This window comes from Staurois parvus, unplaced genomic scaffold, assembly GCF_062004578.1.
Source record: "Staurois parvus isolate SC_StPar_1 unplaced genomic scaffold, SC_StPar_1.0 ptg000173l, whole genome shotgun sequence".
NCBI lineage: Eukaryota > Metazoa > Chordata > Amphibia > Anura > Ranidae > Staurois > Staurois parvus.
Window position 1 is genome coordinate 302477 of NW_028317969.1, and position 21207 is coordinate 323683.

At 40.9% G+C, this 21207-nt stretch overlaps 1 protein-coding gene across 7 annotated transcripts in view; it reads left to right on the forward strand.

Moving 5' to 3' along the window:
• Positions 1-21207, forward strand: part of EMSY (EMSY transcriptional repressor, BRCA2 interacting) — an 84387-nt gene that overhangs the window by 29168 nt on the left and 34012 nt on the right. For 5 of the 7 annotated variants that reach the window (XM_089676737.1, XM_089676742.1, XM_089676741.1 and 2 more), the window contains exons 8-13: positions 3611-3730; positions 5926-6177; positions 8342-8491; positions 9420-9590; positions 15685-15821; positions 18046-18219. In XM_089676737.1, coding sequence (XP_089532863.1) covers positions 3611-3730; positions 5926-6177; positions 8342-8491; positions 9420-9590; positions 15685-15821; positions 18046-18219 — 1004 coding nt within the window. The remainder of the gene's footprint in view (positions 1-3610; positions 3731-5925; positions 6178-8341; positions 8492-9419; positions 9591-15684; positions 15822-18045; positions 18220-21207) is intronic. The other 2 variants (XM_089676739.1, XM_089676740.1) reach the window with 1 other exon arrangement.

Consider the following 21207-nt stretch of genomic DNA (forward strand, 5'->3'; position numbering starts at 1 on the left):
AAACATTCAAAATCGGCAAGGGATCAAATACTTATTTCCTTCACTGTACCTATTTCCCCCCCATGGCACGTAATAGTTCCTTCCACCTACTCATATATCCTGTAGCAATGTACAAAGCTGGTGGGAGAAACCACAGTGAGCAGTGGGGGAGCAGGTGTGCTACACATTGAAAATTCATTCAGTGAGAGGAAGCATTTAAACAAACTGCTTCGAGAAAAGGTAAGTTAGCAGTTCCATAGTTCTATGATCCTGTGCTGTGTTCATACAGGGCAAGGTGCAACTTACCTGAACCTTAAGTAACAGTGCTGGTGTTTTTCTGATTGACCTAATGTTGCTAGAGACAGCTCTCAGCTTTGTGTAATCTCTGTCTAGACCAGCCTTTCTCAACCTTTTCCCTTCAAGTAACTCTTCCGTCCCAGGGAACCCCTGCTAAAAGTAACTACAACTCATGATACATTTTTTTTTTTTTTAAAGATATTTTTATTGAATTTTTGCATACATTGTACAGAAAAAATAACCCAGTACACAAAATCCAAAGAAAAACAATAAACAAGGCATCTCACAGTGTCTCACATGTCTATTAGATTGTCAATGTAGAAATCACCATGAACATGAAAAGATCACATCAATATGCTGGATCCAAAGTGGATTCGAAAGCCATCTTCCCCATATTTTCTGAATTTTCTGGGTTTTTTCCTAAGCTCAAAAGTGAGTTTGTACAAGGGGAGGGAGTCATTAACAAGTTTAAAGTGTTATGAAAATCCACAACTGTAAAATCAGTCTGTATATGCAGCAAAGCTTGCTTGTTCTACTCACTGTGGAGCCTAAGGGGTTAATTCTCTGAACTGTGTAAAAAGGCTGTTTGATCCTGTCTTATCTAATCCTCCCCTTCTACTGTTCCCAATCCATCTGCTGATAGTACAGAGCCTTGGGGGCGAGCTGCACATGCTCGGTTTAGTGTGTATCGCTAGAGTTTTTTTGGTTTTTCTTTTTTTTTTCCTTGGGAGAGTGTATGTGATCAGCACAGGGCCAGTCAGCACTGTCCAGAGGGTCAGGTGTCCTGCAGCCTCATAGGACAGTCAGTGGAAAATGAAAACTCCTATAAGATTAACCAGTGCACAACTGGACACTGATAGAAGTCACAAGACTGCTGTATATTGATGATGAGAAAACATATTTAGCAGGTTATATTTACTAAAATAATTGCATTTCCATGTTCTGTGTACTGTGGGAGACTAGGTGGGATTTCGGAACACTTTAAGCTAGTAGGCCAATGATGGTAAAATCGACCCTTTCCAGGACAATAAAATTATTTTCCTAGCAAAAAAGTATAATAGACGTAATGTGTGAAACACCTCCTGCGCTTCTAACTAAATCCCTATACACTAATCAAGGAGGTACAGCTGCCAACATCCAATCATATACCACATGATAAACGTGAAAAAACAGAGAAAATGATGTAGCGCTAATACCATATAAACCCCACCACATATATTACTAATACCAAAAGTGACAATAATAATAAAATAAATTAAATTAAATCAACATAAATATATCAATATGCACATAAGTAATAACAAAAAACATATAAAAGGTGATGCATATAATTGTAAAGATGCGCGCATACATACATATATATATATATATATATATATATATATATATATATATATATATATGCACATAAATAATACGCAAAAAAACATACAAGTAGTGAAGCACTTAAGTGTCTATATCATTTATTTTTTTACACACATATACACATATATACACACACACACCTATATATATAGGTAGATAGATATATACACACACGTATATAATAAATCAATATGCACATAAATAATACACAAAAAAAAATTTAAGTAGTGATGCACATAAGTGTCTATATCACTCACACAATACATGTGCAACAAAGTGCCACATAACCGGTCCAAAATGGGACCAACAAATACAAATAGTGCTCCAAATGATCCTTGATGGATCTATTTGTAGGTCCCATTTTGGACCTGTTATGTGGCACTTTGTTGCATGTGTGTTGTTTGAGTGATATAGACACTTAAGTGCATCACTACTTGTATGTTTTTTTGCATATTATTTATGTGCATATTGATATATCTATCTATGTATATCTATCTATGTGTATGTATGTATGTATGTATGTGCATCTTTACACTTATATGCATCACCTTTTATATGTTTTTTGTTATTACTTATGTGCATATTGATATATTTATGTTGATTTATTTTATTATTATTGTCACTTTTGGTATTGGTAATATATGTGGTGGGGTTTATATGGTATTAGCGCTACATAATTTTCTCTGTTTTTTCACGTTTATCATATAATAGATGTAATAATCCCTTGGCATAGTGAGAGAGTGCCAGGTCTCCAAAGATTCCCAAGAGATAGTTTTTGGGATGTAAAATTTTTGGCAAGCCTAGCATAGAATAAATAAATAAAACCTACTTCCTCCCAAAACCTCTGGACTACCGGACAGGTCCAGAAACAATGTAGGAAATCGGCAATCTTGCCAGAGTCTCTGAAACAGTCTGCTTGTGGCTGTAAACTCATTTTATGTAATCAAGCAGAAGTGAGGCGAGAAGGATAAAAAATGTTTAGTTGTATGATTCTATCCTTAGCAGAAATTACAGAATTTTTGTAGGTGTTACTAAATTCAGACCTACGTGCTGACGTCACGCCGCCGAGTCCGTGCATGGTCCTGCGGCCATTCGTGTAAGTTCAGCCGCTTGTTTTATATATTCCACGTGATATTTGAATAAACTACTACACTATGCACCTTTCTTTGGGCTCCGTATGGTGAGCTATTTTTATTAAGGTGTGTCCTGGTCACTTGTGATTGGATCCGTCAAGAGGAAGGAGTGAAGGAGGCTGTCACAGATTGTAACACTACTGTGGGCTTGTTTTTACCAGAGTTCTGGTGAGTGCATAGAGGTGAAGGTTTCACGGAAGAGGTGTCACTGCCAAATTGATGTCACTGGGTTATCTGGTTTATTGAACTTTGTTTCTTTTACACAAACTATTTATTTGGCACTCAGCACTTCTCACTGATTTTGGTGTTTATTGATATATGTCAGATTGTTAGCATTGGATGCCATATGGCCTTATAACATTTATACTAGTCACATGAAATTTTGTAATAGGAATTCTTTTTATTTTCAGTGGTTATTTATTTTCTATTGGGTTGGTCACCTTCTTAGTGCCTACAGCTTTATCATCTCCAAGCACTCACTACATCCTCCTTGTTTTGCATAGAATGAACTCATGATATTTGAATGTGATGGTCAGTGGGAAGAATGCTCCTTACACTTGTCATTGGAAAGAATTACCCCTTTACAGATAGCTAAAAAGGCCAGTGGTGTCAGTGGGAACTTATCTGAGGGGCAGAAATTGCTCATTGCTAAAGGAACCCCTAGCATCCCCCTGGAGGAACCCTGGTTGAGAAACCCTGGTCTAGATCGATGGTAACTTGTCTTTGCTTCTGCTAAGGAAAGGCAAGTAGGTGTTGCTGGGGTGGGGATGTTAAAGTCAAACTGTTGCTTTGACTGCACGAGCACAAAGTTTGTGATGATTATGTATCCCATCTAGGCCTCCTGCCCTGGAGGCTGCCATTGTTAAATCCCCAGAAGAGGGTATTCGTTCCGAGACAGGATACACTTTTGCAGCCATCACACAATGCCCGCCTGTTTGGAGCCTTAGCTGTGACAGGTAAATATCTTGACAGGTACTTATTTAAAGGTGTGTGTTGCACAGATGTATTTACATGATAGTTGAATGTCATTGGGGTGTATCTCACCCAGCTTGTCTGAGGAATATTACAAATACAATGTCTGCGCTTATGGACCAATACCTAAACTATAAACCCCTTTATATCCAATAGGATATAATAGTGATATGATCAAATATATAGTATGGAGCTACTAAACTCCCCCCCCCCCCCCCCCCCCCCAAAAGGATAATCCACTTAAAATACTAGTGCTGTTGTAACTACTATACATTGGGTAAAAATTAGGGGAGCACCGAAACGTCGGTGGCTGAAATGTTTCAGCCGAAAACATCCCTATCAGACGTTGGATGATATGAAAATAAGCACCGATACAGGTGCTGAAAATAATCTCGCCGCCATTCGGTAGTTGTCAGCCTTACCTGAGAAATGATCCCGAATGATCCCGGCGCTGGGCATAGAGATAACTGAAGGAAACATGGCCTTCACTCATCTCCATGCCCTTGGAGGACCAAAGCGACCTCACTTCCGGTTCTGGCTCCTTGTAAACAAGGCCATTTTTTTTTTTTATTAGATCACTGTTTTTGTTTTTTTTTTTTAATATAATGCTTTACATTGTAGAAGAGAGATGTGGGATCTTATTGACCCGATATCTCTCCATAAAGAGGACCTGTCACTAATTATTTCTATCACAAGGGATGCATGAATTCCTTGTCATAGGAATAAGTGATTCCTTTTTTTTTTTTTTTTTTTTTTTAAATGGACAGTGTTATAAAAAAAAAAAAAAAAAGTTTAAAGTGCCCCTGTCTCCCTATACTTGCATGTAGTAGTGAATGCATTCGTAGGCCATGCCCACATATGTAAACGGTGTTCAAACCACACATGTGGGGTATCACCGCGAACATCAAAACAAGGGCAATAATTCTAGCACTTGATCTCCTCTGTAACTTTACACTGGTAGCTTGCAGAAATTTTTAAAGCGTCACTCATGGAGATTTTTAAATACCGTAGTTTGACGCCATTCCACGAGTGTGTGGAATTTTAAAGAATGACATGTTCAGTATCTATTTACTCTGCATAGCATCATCTTACATATTTTACAAAAAAATTGGTGCATATATTGTTTTTTTTTTTTTTATTAAATAAAGTGTATTTTTTCCCAAAAAATTGCGTTTGAAAAATATATCCATTTTTAAAAACTGTCCATTTCGGTTTTGGTTTTCGGCCAAGTGCATCCTGAATGTACGGTTTTGGCACCAGAATTTTAATTTCGGTGCACCACGAGTAAAAATGCATTGCTAATACTCCTCCTATGGAGAGGGTAGCCTCTAAATACACATTCCAATATAATAAATATACACCCCCCTCAATAAAAAAATTTGTGGAATATATACCACTGACAAAATGTACAAAATATATATAACCATCCCCCTTGCAAATTAATATTTATTATTTATTATTATAATAGCGCACTCCCAGTCTGCAAGTCCTTGAAAGTGCTTCATATGTGCAGTCCATATAGTGCTCTTTAACCAACATGAATGGTGTGGTGTTCCTTCGTGTAACACTCGTGCTCCCCCATTAGGTCCGCCCTCACCAGAGTCCCAGGACCCCCTTTTAACAAGCGGGTCATATGCGCTTTATGCAATATCCACTGTATTCCTCGGATCGTTTGTGTTTTCTGGGCTCCCATATCTCCTTCCTCTTTCATTCCACTAGTATTTTCCAGGTAAAACCAGAAAGCAGAACTCCAATAGTATAATAGTGTTTTATTAAAACTTCCACCAATTTACAGAAATACGCTTACAAATAAAATCACCCAAAAGCGCTTTGTCTTGTGGTTCCGGGACGCTCCTGTGTTCCACGGACCGGAAGTTGGCACCCAGAAGTACCACAAAAGGCTCCACCCAACTAGTTTCGTCGGCGTGACGTTCATTTTGTTTTTTGCAGAAAAGATCTCAGTTTGCAAAGCTGTGTGTGTGGTACATGGAGGGACTAAACCCACCCAGTGTGCAAAGGACCTCAGCAGACCCATGGAATTCTTTGCCCTCTCAGTGATCTTTGTTTCTCTGTTGTTGTTGCATAGTGTAATGCTCTCTTGATAAATGAGGTGGGCACAAATGCTTTCATGTTTCTTTGGAGTTCATTTCGATGACAATTCCTTCATCTTTTTATCCAGGTGCCTCGACGTCAACAGTGAAATTGCCCTCCAATAGGCTTCCTTCCCCCAAGAGCCTGGTCAGTTCCCCCGGCCAGATCCTGGCACAGTTCCCTAAGCAGTACCAGCAGTCGCCAAAACATCAGATCCATCATATGACACCACAGGCTCCCCCACTGTCACAGCCATCCACTATTACCCAGACAGTTCCCACTCCATCTCTTCAGGTGCCACCAGGGATCAAGCCCACTATACAGATAAAGCAGGAATCTGGTGAGTACACTTTAGGTTGTGGATAAAACGGCAACAGCCTGGAAGTCTTGTAGATTAACCCCTCATGACCAGGGTCATTGATGCCTAGATGCTCTGCACAAATTTTGCAGCATACGCATGCTGCATCTGAGCACCAAAAACACTGTTTAATTCATTTTTAATCGCTTCCCGACCACCCTATAGTAGAACTACTGCTACAGGGCAGCAGGGCTGCGCAAAATCACGTGTTTATATACGTGATTTTGTAGTTCTGGGTAGGTGGGCACGCCGCCCTACGCGCACCCCCATTGGCGGCTACAGCTGTTGATCACCGGGTCCTGGCCAGAGATTCCCCGCCGGTGATCGCTAAGCTACACTGATCGGGGAATGGTGTGTATGTAAACAATACGGAGCTCTCCCCTGTCGGCACCAGCATGCTGCTTTGCATTGCTCTGCATAGCATGCTTACACAGCACAGTAAAACCCGCACACTGTTAACCCTTTTATCTCCCCAGATGTTAACCCATTCCTGCCCAGTGTTACTAGTCCGGTGTCAGTGCTGTTTATTAGCACTGATCACTGTATTAGTGTCATTGGCAGTCAGTTCCCACCCAGTTTCAGAATACCCATCGCAGTCCCGCAAGTTGCTGATCGCTGCCATTACTAGTATGAAAAAAACAAAAAATTCCACTATATGTACCGCCATTTGTAGACTTAAACCAATTAATTTACATGTATTAGGACTTTTTTTTAGCAAAGATGTAGCAGAATACATATTGGCCAAAATTTATGATGAAATTTGATTATTAAATTTTTTTTACTGGATGTTTTATTTATATATATATATATATATATATATATATTTTTTTTTTTAATTCTGTCTTTTTTTTTGTTTACAATGCAAAAAAAAAACCGCAGTGGCAATCAAATGCCATTGAAAGAAAACTCTATTTGTTGGGAAAACAGGACTTAAATTTCGGGTGCAGTGTTGCATGACCGCGCAATTGTCAGTTGAAGTAACGCAGCGCCAAATCGCAAAAAATGGCCTGGTCAGGAAGAGCAGTATATACCTCAGGAGGGCAAGTGGTTAATATACAAAGCAAACTCAACCATCCATCCATGTCTCTGCTTTTTTTTTTTTTAGCTGAGAAATCATTTTAAAAATATCCTCCTAGCATTTCTGGCCTCATGACCATCTTGAGTAAGGGCAGATAATTCATGTAGCATTTACTTTTTGGAATCCATCTGCCCTTAACTCAGGCATGCAGGCAGGAGGGTGTGCTTAGCTAAAAAATACTTTCCTGAAGACTCCTGAGATGTATAACATCATTTGCCTAGGCTTGGAAACCAGGAAATAAATGAAGAAATGTAAAACGTTCAAAACAAGCAAATATGATATAACTTATCAGTTTGCTAATACTAGCAGATATATAATATATATATATATATATATATATACATATATATACATGTATGTATGTATGTATGTATGTGTGAGAGAGAGAGATCGATCTCGAGAGAGAGAGAGAGAGAGAGATCTATCTCTATATATATATATATATATATATAGATAGATAGATAGATAGAGATCTAGAGGGAGATAGATAGAGATCTAGAGGGAGATAGATAGAGATCTAGAGGGAGATAGATAGAGATCTAGAGGGAGATAGATAGAGATCTAGAGGGAGATAGATAGAGATCTAGAGGGAGATAGATAGAGATCTAGAGGGAGATAGATAGAGATCTAGAGGGAGATAGATAGAGATCTAGAGGGAGATAGATAGAGATCTAGAGGGAGATAGATAGAGATCTAGAGGGAGATAGATAGAGATCTAGAGGGAGATAGATAGAGATCTAGAGAGAGATAGATAGAGATCTAGAGAGAGATAGATATAGATAGATAGATAGAGATCTAGAGAGAGATAGAGATCTAGAGAGAGATAGATAGAGATCTAGAGAGAGATAGAGATATAGATAGATAGATAGAGATCTAGAGAGAGATAGATATAGATAGATCTAGAGAGAGATAGATATAGATAGATCTAGAGAGAGATAGATATAGATAGATCTAGAGAGAGATAGATATATATATATATCTCTATATACATTTATATTTTTTTTAAATATAATTTGTATTCCTAATTAAGTTTAATTTTGCGTTACTTTTTTCTTTAATGTCCTGCAGGTGTTAAGATAATCACGCAGCAAGTTCAGCCCAGTAAAATCCTTCCCAAACCAGTGTCTGCTGCCCTGACCAGCAGCAGTAATGCTCCCATCATGGTCGTGAGCAGCAATGGGGCCATAATGACAACTAAACTGGTCACCACACCAAGCGGTAAGAGTTGACATCACCAATTGTTTCTCCCCTTACCTTGGGGGAAAGTATTTCAGGAAGAAAGCTGAAAATCTCTACACCTGCCTGCTCACCACCACTTATTGGTTTCATCACTCCTGATGAGCAGTTCTAAGACTTACCAGGTGCTCAGTTTTGTTTGGACTTTATAGCCTGAGCCATAAAATTCCAGTGCATGCTTCATTCAGATGCACCTCAGACATTGTTCTGAAAAATGGTGCTAAAAAGGAACCTGGGATTATCTGGGATCCCCAGCACACTTTCAGGCTGCCCAGCATAGTTGGAAACCCAGATAATTTAGAGTTGCCTTGACAAGGCACTGTGGTTATTATTATTACAGGTACTTGTATAGCGCCATCATTTTACGCAGCACTTTACATATATATTGTATATTCACATCAGTCCCTAACCCTCAAGGGGTGTACAATCTAATGTCCCTAACTCACATTCATACATACACATACTAGGGACAATTTAGACAGGAGCCAATTAACCTCCCAGTATGTCTTTGGAGTGTGGGAGGAAACAGGAGTACCCGGAGGAAACCCGCACAGGGTGAACATGCAAACTCCAGGCAGGTGGTATTGTGGTTGGGATTTGAACCGACGACCCTACTATTACCAGGCGGAAGTGCTAACCGCTTAGCTGCCCATTTTTGCAGGTAATTGCAAATGTATGCTACAAAAACCTGTATTTTTATTCTGAGTAGGGCAAATCTTTTATTTTTTCACTGGGTAACCTGAAAGTGTGCCAGGGACATTCTGTATTTTATTTTAATAAATACACATGTACATATACTGTATTTACATTTTTGGTCCTTTTCTTCACCAAATTGAAATGTTACATCCTATAAACATTCTATGCTTTTATTTAAAAAAAAAAAAAAAAAAATGCTTTCTTGTTCCTTAAGGCACACAAGCCACATACACACGACCGGCTGTCAGCTCAGCACTCGGTGCTCGTATGGCGGCTACACCCGGTGCTACCTATGTAAAGACCACCAGCGGAAGCATCATCACTGTTGTGCCAAAATCTCTGGCGACACTGGGAGGGAAGATCATCAGCAGCAACATTGTGTCTGGTAAGTGCCACATAGGATTGCCGACTTGGCAGTGATGGGGTGAAGAAACTGTTCGCTCATCATACTTGTTGCCTGTCTCTGCTCATCCACAACTACAGTATGTCTGCCTGTAATCCCACAGCACCACCTGCTGGATCATGTGTGTTGTGCATCCCGTCCTCGAGACGTGGACCAGTTTATAAAACCTGGAGAAAAGAAATGTGAAGCAGTAGGAGTGTTGGCTGTGGTTATTAAAGAAGTCCTATTTTCCCAGAATGAAAAATAAATCCTGGTTGAATGCAATTGGCAGCAATGTTTATCTTGCACCCTTAACACAGCCTAACTTTAACTTACCTATCCTGCCCACCCTGTGAAAAAAAAACAAAAAAATCTGTACACTTTTTTGTCCAGTCACATGATCCTGAAGCTCTGGCTCTCCTGTGTCAGTGAGCACAGCGGCTGCAAGGCTGAGTTGACAAGGTTGACAACGGCTGCCATGGGAGCCTATGGGTGATGTCATGGGTTCCAGAGTTCAGAGCAGTTGTCAAGCACTCCATGGCATTGGGGAGCCAGAAGTACAGGATCACGTGACTGGACCAGACTAAACAGGCAAGTATACAGGTATTTTTTTACACCGGGTATAGGTAGGAGGAGGGGGGAAGAAACATTTTTAAGACTAGTTCGTGTTAGGCTTTAATTTCATTTTAAGGAAAATTGCTTCTTCCCTGTGGACTATATTTTTCAGTTTTCGCTTAATGTCTGCTGGAGGGGTTTAGGAGACTTTTTTTAAAATTATTATTATTATTATACAGGATTTCTATAGCGCCAACAGTTTGCTCAGCACTTTACAATATAACGGGAGACAAAACAGCAACAATACAGTTCAATACAAGAGGGATAGGAGGGCCTGATCCTGGGAGCTTACAATTTTTTAGATTGTGTTTTTTTTTTTTTTTTTTTTTAAAGCTAAATTAGATCCTTTTTTTTTTTTTTTTTTTTCTGAAAAGGTCCTGGTACTACCTCCAAAGTTTAAGGTACATGATGGCAAAGTGTAATAAATCAATATACCTTTAATGCCTTTTTTGTGTAAGAAAAAAAAAGTTTCCAGAAGTACAGCCTCAGTCTTCTGGGACTGTCAGATTACATGTGCTTCTCGCTGCCCTACACCGAAAGCATGCCGATGCTTCTGCCAGAGTGTGCTTTGTCAGCCTTTTAAGCTCTACCTTTGGGCTGCTGCTTGATCCCTCCATAGACAGTGATTAGGGAGAGTGCTTCTCTACTGAAAGTGTTTGTTGCCATGGCAACAGCAATAGCCCAAGGAAGTTGGCTCTATAAAGCTTGGTTCACACTATAGCGGCTCTGCAAGTTGTGTTTTTGTGTGGGCACAGCAGCCCATTCATTTCAATAGCCTGCCATGCCTCCTGAAACACAGGGAAAAGATCCCTGCTCCATTATTTTTTTATTTTTATTTTTTAAATCGTAGCCCGCACAGAAACTGCAATTGCAGTGTGGCTTCCAGTGCAGTAATCAGCTGCTGCGATCTCCAGTGCGTCAGGGTGTCATTGGGATTTATGGCAATCGCATGAATCTGCTGTAGTTGTTCTGTGCGGGTGGTCGCGGCTGCGGAAACAAGTGCGGTCCAGCAAAGACAGTCATCTGCACAGGTGCGAACCTAGCCTAAAGCCTTGTAACACATGATGAGAATATCAGACACATGGTTGTCCAATTGTGTTTTGTTTTTTTTTTTCTTTTTTTTGCAATGATTTCATGGTTTCAGAAAAGTCTCAAACTGATATCAAAAGCACACTGTGTTTTTCCATTGAACTGACCCTACAAATGATTTCAGTACTCAGATTAGTCATAGTTCTTGCCAAGTTAAAGTGGTTCTGAAGCCTGAGGGTTTTTTACCTAAATGCATTCTATGCATTCAGGTAAAAAAAACCTTCTGTGTCACATACTCCCCCCTCTTCCCCTCTTATACGTACCTGAACTCCATTACAATCTAGCGCTGTGCACGAGAGCTGCGTCTTTCCTGACTTTGTCCCTCCTTCCTGGGCAGATCAATGGCAGCAGGAGCCATTGGCACCTGCTCCTGTCAATCAACTCCAGTGACAAGGGACCAGGGGGTGGGGCTGAGTCCCGTTGTCTGTGTCAATGGACGCAGCAGCGGGACTCGGGAGCGAGCTCACACAAGTGTCCCCATGAGAAAATCGGCTTTCTATTGGGGACACTGAATAGAGAGGAGGAGCCAGGAGCGCTGGCTGAGGACCCAAGAAGAGGAGGGTCGCGGCGGCTCTGTGCAGTTCTATTGCACAGAGTAGATAAGTATAGACATGTTTGTTCTATTTTTTTTTTTTTTTTCTTTACAACTTTTTTAAATGACGCTGATGAATTTGGCTTGGCCACCCAGGTATCGATAACCTCCAGTCATGAAGAGGTTTGAAAGAAAATGTTCAGGAATGTTAAGTGAGCCAGAAAAGCAACTAGCAAAGTGCAAAAAGCAATAGCAAGCAATTCATTTTATTTTTTACTGATCTGAACATATCAGATTCTGATTGCTATAGCTTGGATTACATTTTACCGAATACATCTTGTTTGTTCCACTTTTTGGAACGTAATGGGGCCTCTTTTTTTCCTATCTGCAGGGCTGAAGGCATTTTTTTCTATTTATTTTATTTCAGCACTTTTATAGTGTGAGAGTTCTGGTAACAGCTGCCCCGTATCTGCCTTACAAGGTGTTATGATGGGCTGGTGTCTCCAGACGGTGCTACATTCATATGACACCTTGTAACTTTGCTGCACTGGCCTATTAAACTCTTCACTGTTTATTCAGTGCCCTTTATATAGTGCTAGCAGCACGTCTGCCACGGACAGGATTAAATATTTGCTGGTAAAAATTCACCCCATGTGATGTATGTTCGGGAATATGTCAGGGGAAGTACACTATGGCATTCTTGAGATTGTAAATCAAATATTTACATATATTTAAAAAAAAAAAAGGAAAAAAAAACCAAAATAATTGTATGTATGTATATGTGTATGTGTGTTAGGGGTCATTATCATGTTGGAATACTGCCCTGTGGCCCAGTCTCTGAAGGGAGGGGATCATGCTCTGCTTCAGTATATCACAGTACATGTTGGCATTCATGGTTCCCTCAATGAACTGTAGCTCCCCAGTGTCGGCAGCACTCATGCAGCCCCAGGCCATGACACTCCCACCACCATGCTTGACTGTAGGCAAGACACACTTGTCTTTGTACTCCTCACCTGGTTGCCACCACACACTCTTGACCTCATATGAACCAAATCAGTTGATCTTGGTGTCATCAGACCACAGGACATGGTTCCAGTAATCCATGTCCTTAGTCTGCTTGTCTTCAGCAAACTGTAGGCTTCTTGTGCATCATCTTTAGAAGAGGCTTCCTTCTGGGACGACAGCCATGCAGACCAATTTGATGCAGTGTGCGGCGTATGGTCTGAGCACTGATAGGCTGACCCCCCCATCCCTTCACCCTCTGGAGCAATGCTGGCAGCACTCATACGTCTATTTCCCAAAGACAACCTCTGGATATGATGCTGAGCACGTGCACTCAACTTCTTTGCTCGACCATGGCGAGGCCTGTTCTGAGTGGAACCTGTCCTGTTAAACCGCTGTATGGTCTTGGCTACTGTGCTGCAGCTCAGTTTCAGGGTCTTGGCAATCTTCTTATAGCCTAGCCCATCTTTATGTAGAGCAACAATTCTTTTTTTTCAGATCCTCAGAGAGTTTTTTGCCATGAGGTGCCATGTTGAACTTCCAGTGACCAGTATGAGAGAGTGAGAGCGATAAATCCAAATTTAACACACCTGCTCCCCATTCACACCTGACACCTTGTAACACTAACGAGTCACATGACACCGGGGAGGGAAAATGGTTAATTGGGCTCAATTTGGACATTTTCACTTAGGGGTAACTTTTGTTGCCAGCAGTTTAGACATTAATGGCGGTGTGTTGAGTTATTTTGAGGGGACAGCAAATTTACATGTTATACAAGCTGTACACTCACTATGTCACATTGCAGCAAAGTGTCATTTCTTCAGTGTTGTCACATGAAAAGATATAATAAAACATTTTACAAAAATGTCAGGGGTGGACTCACTTCTGGGAGATACTGTGTGTGTGTGTGTGTGTGTGTGTGTGTGTGTGTGTGTGTGTGTGTGTGTGTGTGTGTATATAAAATTATGGAAATATTAGCTAAAAGAACAAAATCGTTACCCAATATGGTGTTGGACCACCTTTTGGCATCCAAGACAGCCTGAATTCTTCTGGGAATTGACAAATAGAAGTCTTGGATGATGGATAATGGAATCTGAACCCATCCGTGCAAAAGTCATTCCAGTTCTCTCAGAGATGCAGGAAGCGGAACACAAGCCCAAACCTTGTTCTCCAAAATTGACCATACTGGCTCTATGATATTGAGGCCCAGTGATTGCAGCCCCCAGAGAAGGTGCAAGACTTTGCCTACATGATCGTCAAAACCACGATTTGACAACACCAGCTGTGTGAATCTGAGCATTATCGTCTTGGTAAATGGCACTGTCTTTAGGAAACAGTGTCACCATGGGATGCACATGGCCAGCCAAAATGTGTACATAGTCACTGGCAGTGACTACCTTTCAAGGTGATGATGGGGCCTACAGAATACCAAGATATGGCTGCTCAAGCCGAAAATCGTAAGCTTGGAATGGTGTTCACCACACATAAACATGTCTGGTTGTTGGGAACATGGGATTATATTAGTCTTCCACTGATCGATAGTCCACGATTTATAGGATGTTGCACCACTCTTTCCTCTTCTGAGCATTAATATCGGTCACTAGCTGTTTGGCTATTGCGGCTCTCCCATGAATGTTTTCCTTATGGAGTTCCCTTCGCACAGTTTTTGTGGACATGGGCTTTGGAAGACTGAGATTGAGCTCTGCAGTCACTTTTGTAGCAGTTGTTTTCTTATTCCGGATCACAGACCTGCGCAATGTCCTTTTTGTCTCTTCCAGTCAGTTGACCATGTAGACTGTGCTTATGCTTATCAGATGACATTTTTCTGGAAACTGTATATGCCATCATAACCTTTGATACTGTACCTCGTGACATGGCAAATACGTTGGCAACTTCAGTCACAGAGGCACCAGCTAAGCGGCACCAACAATTTGCCCTCTTTGAAGCTCAGTGAGCTCCGACATGACTCTGTATTACTAGCAGCGCACGCAGTGAATAAAGAAAGTGAGGCTTTCCCCCTGTTAGCTAGGTGTCTCATCGCACAGCGGAAGCAATGTTACCTTGCTTTCAGCATGAAAAATGAGGTCATTTTCACACCTGCAAATCCTGTATTTCCATATTTTTGTCCAACCTCTCAGTATGTGTGTGTGTGTGTGTGTGTGTATGTGTATATATGTGTGTGTGTGTATATGTGTATATATGTGTGTGTGTGTGTGTGTGTATATATGTGTGTGTGTGTGTGTATTTTTTTCTTTTTTCCTTTAGTGTATATGAAATATATTATTAAAACCCAAACACAAAGCAACCATGCTCTAATCAAACTAAGATTCAAAAAAAGGTAAAATTAAAAAAATGTAATTAGGAGACTGCTGCGACCTTCCACCTGTCTGACTGTGCATGAGATGTGACAAAACTCTTAAGAAACATAATAAAGTGAGCTGTCCTTTTAAATAAATCACACAGTTAATCCCTTTGGATAATCAATTAATGAAAATATTTTTCCAATGGTGTTCTTAAAAGACAAAAAGGGAGGAAAATGCATTTGTTTTTTAGTTTACATACACTGCGAAATTGCATTAAAATAAGTTACAGTGAGAATAAAAACCTTTGATTTAGTTAGAATTGTCATGTGTAGTTTTTAGTTTTACTTTTTTTTTTCTTTGGAAATTCAATATATAAATGGCACCTAGCTTTTCCACAAAAAAGTTGTTACTGTAAATGTAAACTGCTTCTGTGTTGAGGTAGTACCCACAGTGTGAATAATGTACCAAATACAATAATATCAAAAACATTATATCTGTGCATTGCCAGCCGCATTTCTTGGACACCGCTTTTAATTGAATTTTCTTTCTTTTCAAGGCACAACTACAAAAATAACCACCATCCCCATGACTTCTAAACCAAATGTCATCGTGGTGCAGAAAACCACTGGGAAAGGGACAACCATACAGGGTATTCCTGGGAAAAATGTTGTGACAACCTTGCTAAACGCCAGTGTAAGTACACCATATGGGGCTAAGTTGTACAAGTTCAAAATATATATATATATATATATATATATATATATATATATATATATATATATATATATATATATATATATATATATAATTTTTTTTTTTTTTTTCGGTGCAAACTGTGGTTTAGAACAACTCAAGTATAATTAAAGTACAGCTAAAGTCTCATGTATAACAATCTAAAGAAGTACCAAATCCAGTTACTATGTGGGGTGCAAACCTTATAAAGTAAACACAAAACTTCTTTATCTTACTTGATTGAGCCATATCTTCCTTCATTTATGTTTCACACATTCCCCCTCCCAGATACTGCAGCTCAAGATGGAGGCTTTCAGTAACAGAATCATGGTGTCAATCCAGAGAGCCTTGGACAGGTTAGGTATTGCCAGGTGCTGACTGACTAGCTTCAGTAGTGACAGTATTGACAGCCTTGTGCACTGCAACATCTTCTCACCCCCCTGTAGTATGAACAGGCCTAGCCTTCATGAGGATGGCATGTCTGCTCTGAGTTCAGGGGCAGTGCAGCACCATTGCCACACCATCACAGGAAGCTGCATTAGGTGGACTTCACTTGCAGGGTCAACAGGTATGTGTGGAACTTTTGTTGAAGACTAAGAAAAAAGCTGTAATCATATTTTTTCTAATTGGACGCCATATTTCTCCTTTTAAAGCTAAAACTTTTTTTAAGCATAGATAAGGTAGCAAATGGTTAAAACAATGCCCCAAGTATGCAAGTTAATTTGTATATATGCCGAACAAATACAGATTCCGGGAGATATGGGAAAGCTAGAGTACGAGGAGGAAACCTGGAAATTCAAAGCGCAGTTCCACCCAAAAGTGGAAGCTCTGCTTATCTGCCTTCTTTTTCCCCACTGCTGCCTCATTTGGCACCTTTTTGGTTTGAGCGGGTACCTGATGTTGACAGGTACCCGCTCCCACTTCGCTGTGGCGAACTGAGCTGGAAGTTCGGCCCCCCTCCTTTCCCCCCCATAGCCTTCTGGGACACTTCATATGTCCCAGAAGACTGCAGCCCATTCACAAAGTGCAGCACACTTCACGCATGTGCAGTAGGAGACCGGCTGTGAAGCCACAAGGCTTCACTCCTGGTTTTCCTTAGTCAAGATGGTGGCGCCAGCACTGGATAGCCAATTGAGCAGTCAGTTTGGGGTGAGGACTCTGCTGCTTCCCTGGACAGGTAAGTGCTATAATTTTACAAGTCAGCAGCTACAGCATTTGTAGCTGCTGACTTTTAAAGTGGTTGTAAGGGCTGAAGGTTTTTTTTACCTTCATGCATTCTATGCATGAAGTTAAAAAACCTTTCCTGTGCAGCAGCCCCCCCCCCCCCCCCCCTTATACTCACCTAAGCCCCCTCTCGATCCAGTGATGTGCACGGGAGTCTCCACTATCCTGGGACTCCTCTCTTCATTAGCTGAGACAGCAGCAGGATCCATTGGCTCCCACTGCTGTCAGACGCAGCCAGTGAGCCAATGAGAAGAGAGGGAGGAGGGCTAATCCGTGTCTCCATGTGTGAATGGTCACATGGAGCAGTGGCACGGCAGCGCACCTGCCCCCATTGCAAGCTGCGTACTACAGGGGGGCACCAGGAAGGGCCAGGAGCATTGGTGGGGGACCTGAGAAGAGGAGGATCGGGGCTGCTCTGTGCAAAACCATTGCATAGAGCAGGTAAGTATAACATTTATGTTCTTAAAAAAATAAATGCTTTTTTAGTATCACGTTCATTTTTGAGAAGGTAGCCGGAACTCTACTTTAACAAAATATTTTAAATGGTAGCAATTTGTGATAGTGTTTTAAATATTTGGGAAAATAGAAAAAAAATGCACAGATAATACAAAGTGTTCCTTGAAGAAAAAAAGTTTACATCATAATTCTGTGTTCTCTGGGCCTCTCTCTGAAAGTCAGGGATGCCAGCAGTACAGGATTCAAAGGGAAACCTTCCAATAGGGACACCTATTCTTGTGACAGTTGTCTGCAATGTTTTTCCTTCACTTCATTGTGTGTGTACAGAGTGCTGAAAAGAAATCTACACATTGAGACACTGATGGCAAAAAAAAAAAAAAAAAAAAGTTTTTATAGGTAGTCTGAAAGTAGCTATTTGAAAAGCTTCCAATGTGTATGTGAGTGCTATGCATTTCAGCTTACAAAAGTGAACATTTTCTTCTAAATGTTTTCATTTATTCTTTAGGGAGATAAAACTCTGCAAGCTGTACCAGCAGGAACAAAGCCAGCTATCATTACAGCCACCCGCCCAATCACCAAGATGATTGTCACACAACCCAAGGGTATCGGTTCAACTGTCCAGCCGGCTACCAAGATTATTCCCACTAAGATAGTGTATGGCCAGCAGGGGAAGACCCAGGTGCGTAGGCGGGGATTCTCTTTCTCACCTTGGCAATATCTACTTTGCTTATAGGAGCTTCAACCTCATGAAATATTGCTTGACAACTGGAGCTTACACTAAGCTAATCCTCTTCACTCTCAGATGGAACGGTAGGTGAGCAAAAGAAGGTAAGTTTAGGACCTATTCACACTATTGCGCTGCTTTGTGGCACACACATTAACCCCCCTGGCAGTATTCCCGAGTGTAGCTCAGGGTAAAGTTTCAGTACCACAAGCGGTAACCCCGAGCTACACTCAAGAACAGGGGCGGACTGACAACTCATGGGGCCCCCGGGCAATAGGGGACCATGGAGCCCCTGTGTCCTTCCCCAAACGCAAAAAAGCCTATGAAAAAGGTACCAGGGGCATCTCATGGGGCCCCTTACTGACTCCGGGCCCTCGGGCAGCGCCCGAGTTTCCAAATGGTCAGTCCGCCCCTGCTCGGGAATACCCTGCAGCGTTGCTCAGGGATTCCCTGCAGCACACACCTTGTCCTGCACTTCCGTGATGTCCCTCCTGCAGCACCCCCAGCCATCTCTTCCGGCTGATGCCGGCATCCGTCTTCTGGGTTATGGTCCCTGAGAGCGTTGGGACATACGGGATGTACGGGGGACGGAACAGCGGGAAATTTGAAAATTTTAAAAACTGACATTCACTAATACACTAAAATCACATAGTAAAACATTGCTGTATCAAACCATTTCACATACATTTTGTCCCGAGTGCTTTGTCCTGCGCCCTGCCTGCATTTTTACTGTTCTTTCTGTCTGGAAACTGAGAAACATCCATGGCGACCAAAAAACGTCCCTTTATGTCAAAAGCGGTTTTAGACCGGCTAGAGAACAGCGATAGTAAATCAGAACCACTTGCAGAATTGAGTGATGATTCGTGGGGAGAATTCGTCATCAGACACTGAAAACGATTTTGCGACTTTGCTCAGTGATGTGCGAACTTGGCGCTATATTTCACATTTCAGTGTTTTTGGTTTGATGTATATTTATTGAATTACATTTATTATTTTATTATTTTTTATGATTTATTATATTTTATGATTTCGTGTTTCAAATTTTATCATACCCGGGATGTTTACTAGACTCTTGTTCGGACAGATTTCAGCGAGTTATTCCTAAAAATTACAGGCCTACAATAAAAAATACATATTTCCATGGAAAAAAATGTACCGCTTTCAGCATAGAAATACTGATATAATCAGAGCGCCAGGGAGGTTAAAGTGCATTTTGTAAAGGCAGCACATTTATTGTTGCAGCAACTCAGGTGTGTTGAGGTGCCATTCAGAATAAATGGTACCAACATTTTTTTTTTTTTTTGCTACATCACAGTAATGTGAATAGTTCCCAGTGGGCCCTTTCAGAATTGTGTGTTGCACACTTATTTTGAATAACATCCCATTTAGAATAAGAGGGGCAGGCAACATATCAGCTCTGAAGCACCTCACAAAGTACGTGTGTGTGTTGTGGCGTGTCTAATTTTTGGACACCTTCTGTGCTTAGGCAGCTTATTCATAATAAATGATCTGCCTCAACCACTTGCCCTTCTGAGGATTTACCCCCTTCCTGACCAGGCCATTTTTTTGCTTTACGTCGCTGCGTTACTTTAACTGACAATTGCGCAGTCATGCAACACTGCACCAAAATTAAATTTACGTTCTTTTTTTCTCACGAATTTAGCTTTTTTTCAGTGGTATTTGATCGCCTGTGCGTTTTAATTTTTTACGCTATAAAAAAAAGACCGAAAATTTTGAGAAATAAAAAATACAATATTTTTGACGTTTTGTTATTAAATATGTCCAGTTAAGAGTTTAAAAAATCTAATTCCATCATAAATTTATCCCAATACATGTAAATTAATTGGTTTACGTCAAAGATAAGCGTTTACAAATGGCGGTATATATACTGGAATTTATTTATTTATTTATTTTTTTTACTAGTAATGGCGATGATCAACGACTTATAGTGGGACTGCGGCAGGCATTCTGACACTGGTGGGGGGAACTTACTTGGTGTCCATAACATCCCCAGTGACACCAATACAGTGATCAGTGCTAATAAAAAGCACTGACACTGTACTAATGGCACTGGGCAAGAAGGGGTTAACATGAGGGGCGATCAAAGGGTTAACTGTGTGCTGGGAGTGTTTTACTGGGGGGGCGGTGTGCTGGTGCTTCACTGTAAGCACACTGCTCTGGATGGCTGTGCACAGCACAACTATCCAGAGCAGTGTGCCTGAGCCGACAGGGAGGAGGATTGTTGGTTAACAAAGCAGTCGTCTTCCCCGTCAGAGATTCTCTGTAATCACCGGGTGCCCGTGGGTAATCACTGGCCAGGACCCAGTGATTGGTGGCGTAGCTCGTGCGCACCCCCTACCCATAAATACAAAATCTTGTGTATATATACGTGATTTTGCGCACCCCTGCTGTCTTCTAGCAGTATATCTGCTTTAGGGCAGTCGGGATGTGGTTAAAGACCAGTTGAAGCCTTTCATGTTACTTGTTTACATAACATGCAAAGCGTTTGCCTATATATATTTTTTTTTTCAACTATGCATTAGTGTTTAACAGTAGTAGGCTGGTCTATATATCCTGCTGCCTTACATGCCCTGTGAATACCACTCCAATTGACAATGCTGCTTAAGGAATATAAGCATTGTTGATTGGAGTGCAGAGGTGGGGTGTCAGGACACTGGAGCCTTGGGCCACTGCATTTTGTGTGGGAGCATGTATTTAATACTACAACTGTCAGACAGTGTCAGTATTAAAAAATAAAAAAAAATGACTGGGCATCTAGGGTATGAAATGGTTCATGAAACAAGTTCAATATCTAACTGCCGTACACACCTCTAGTCAGATCATTATGGGTATACTGGTAGATCACAAGCTTAATAATGGCATGCAATGCCAAACTGCGGGTTCTAAAGCGAGCAAAATCCTCTCTTGTATTAAAAGAGGTAT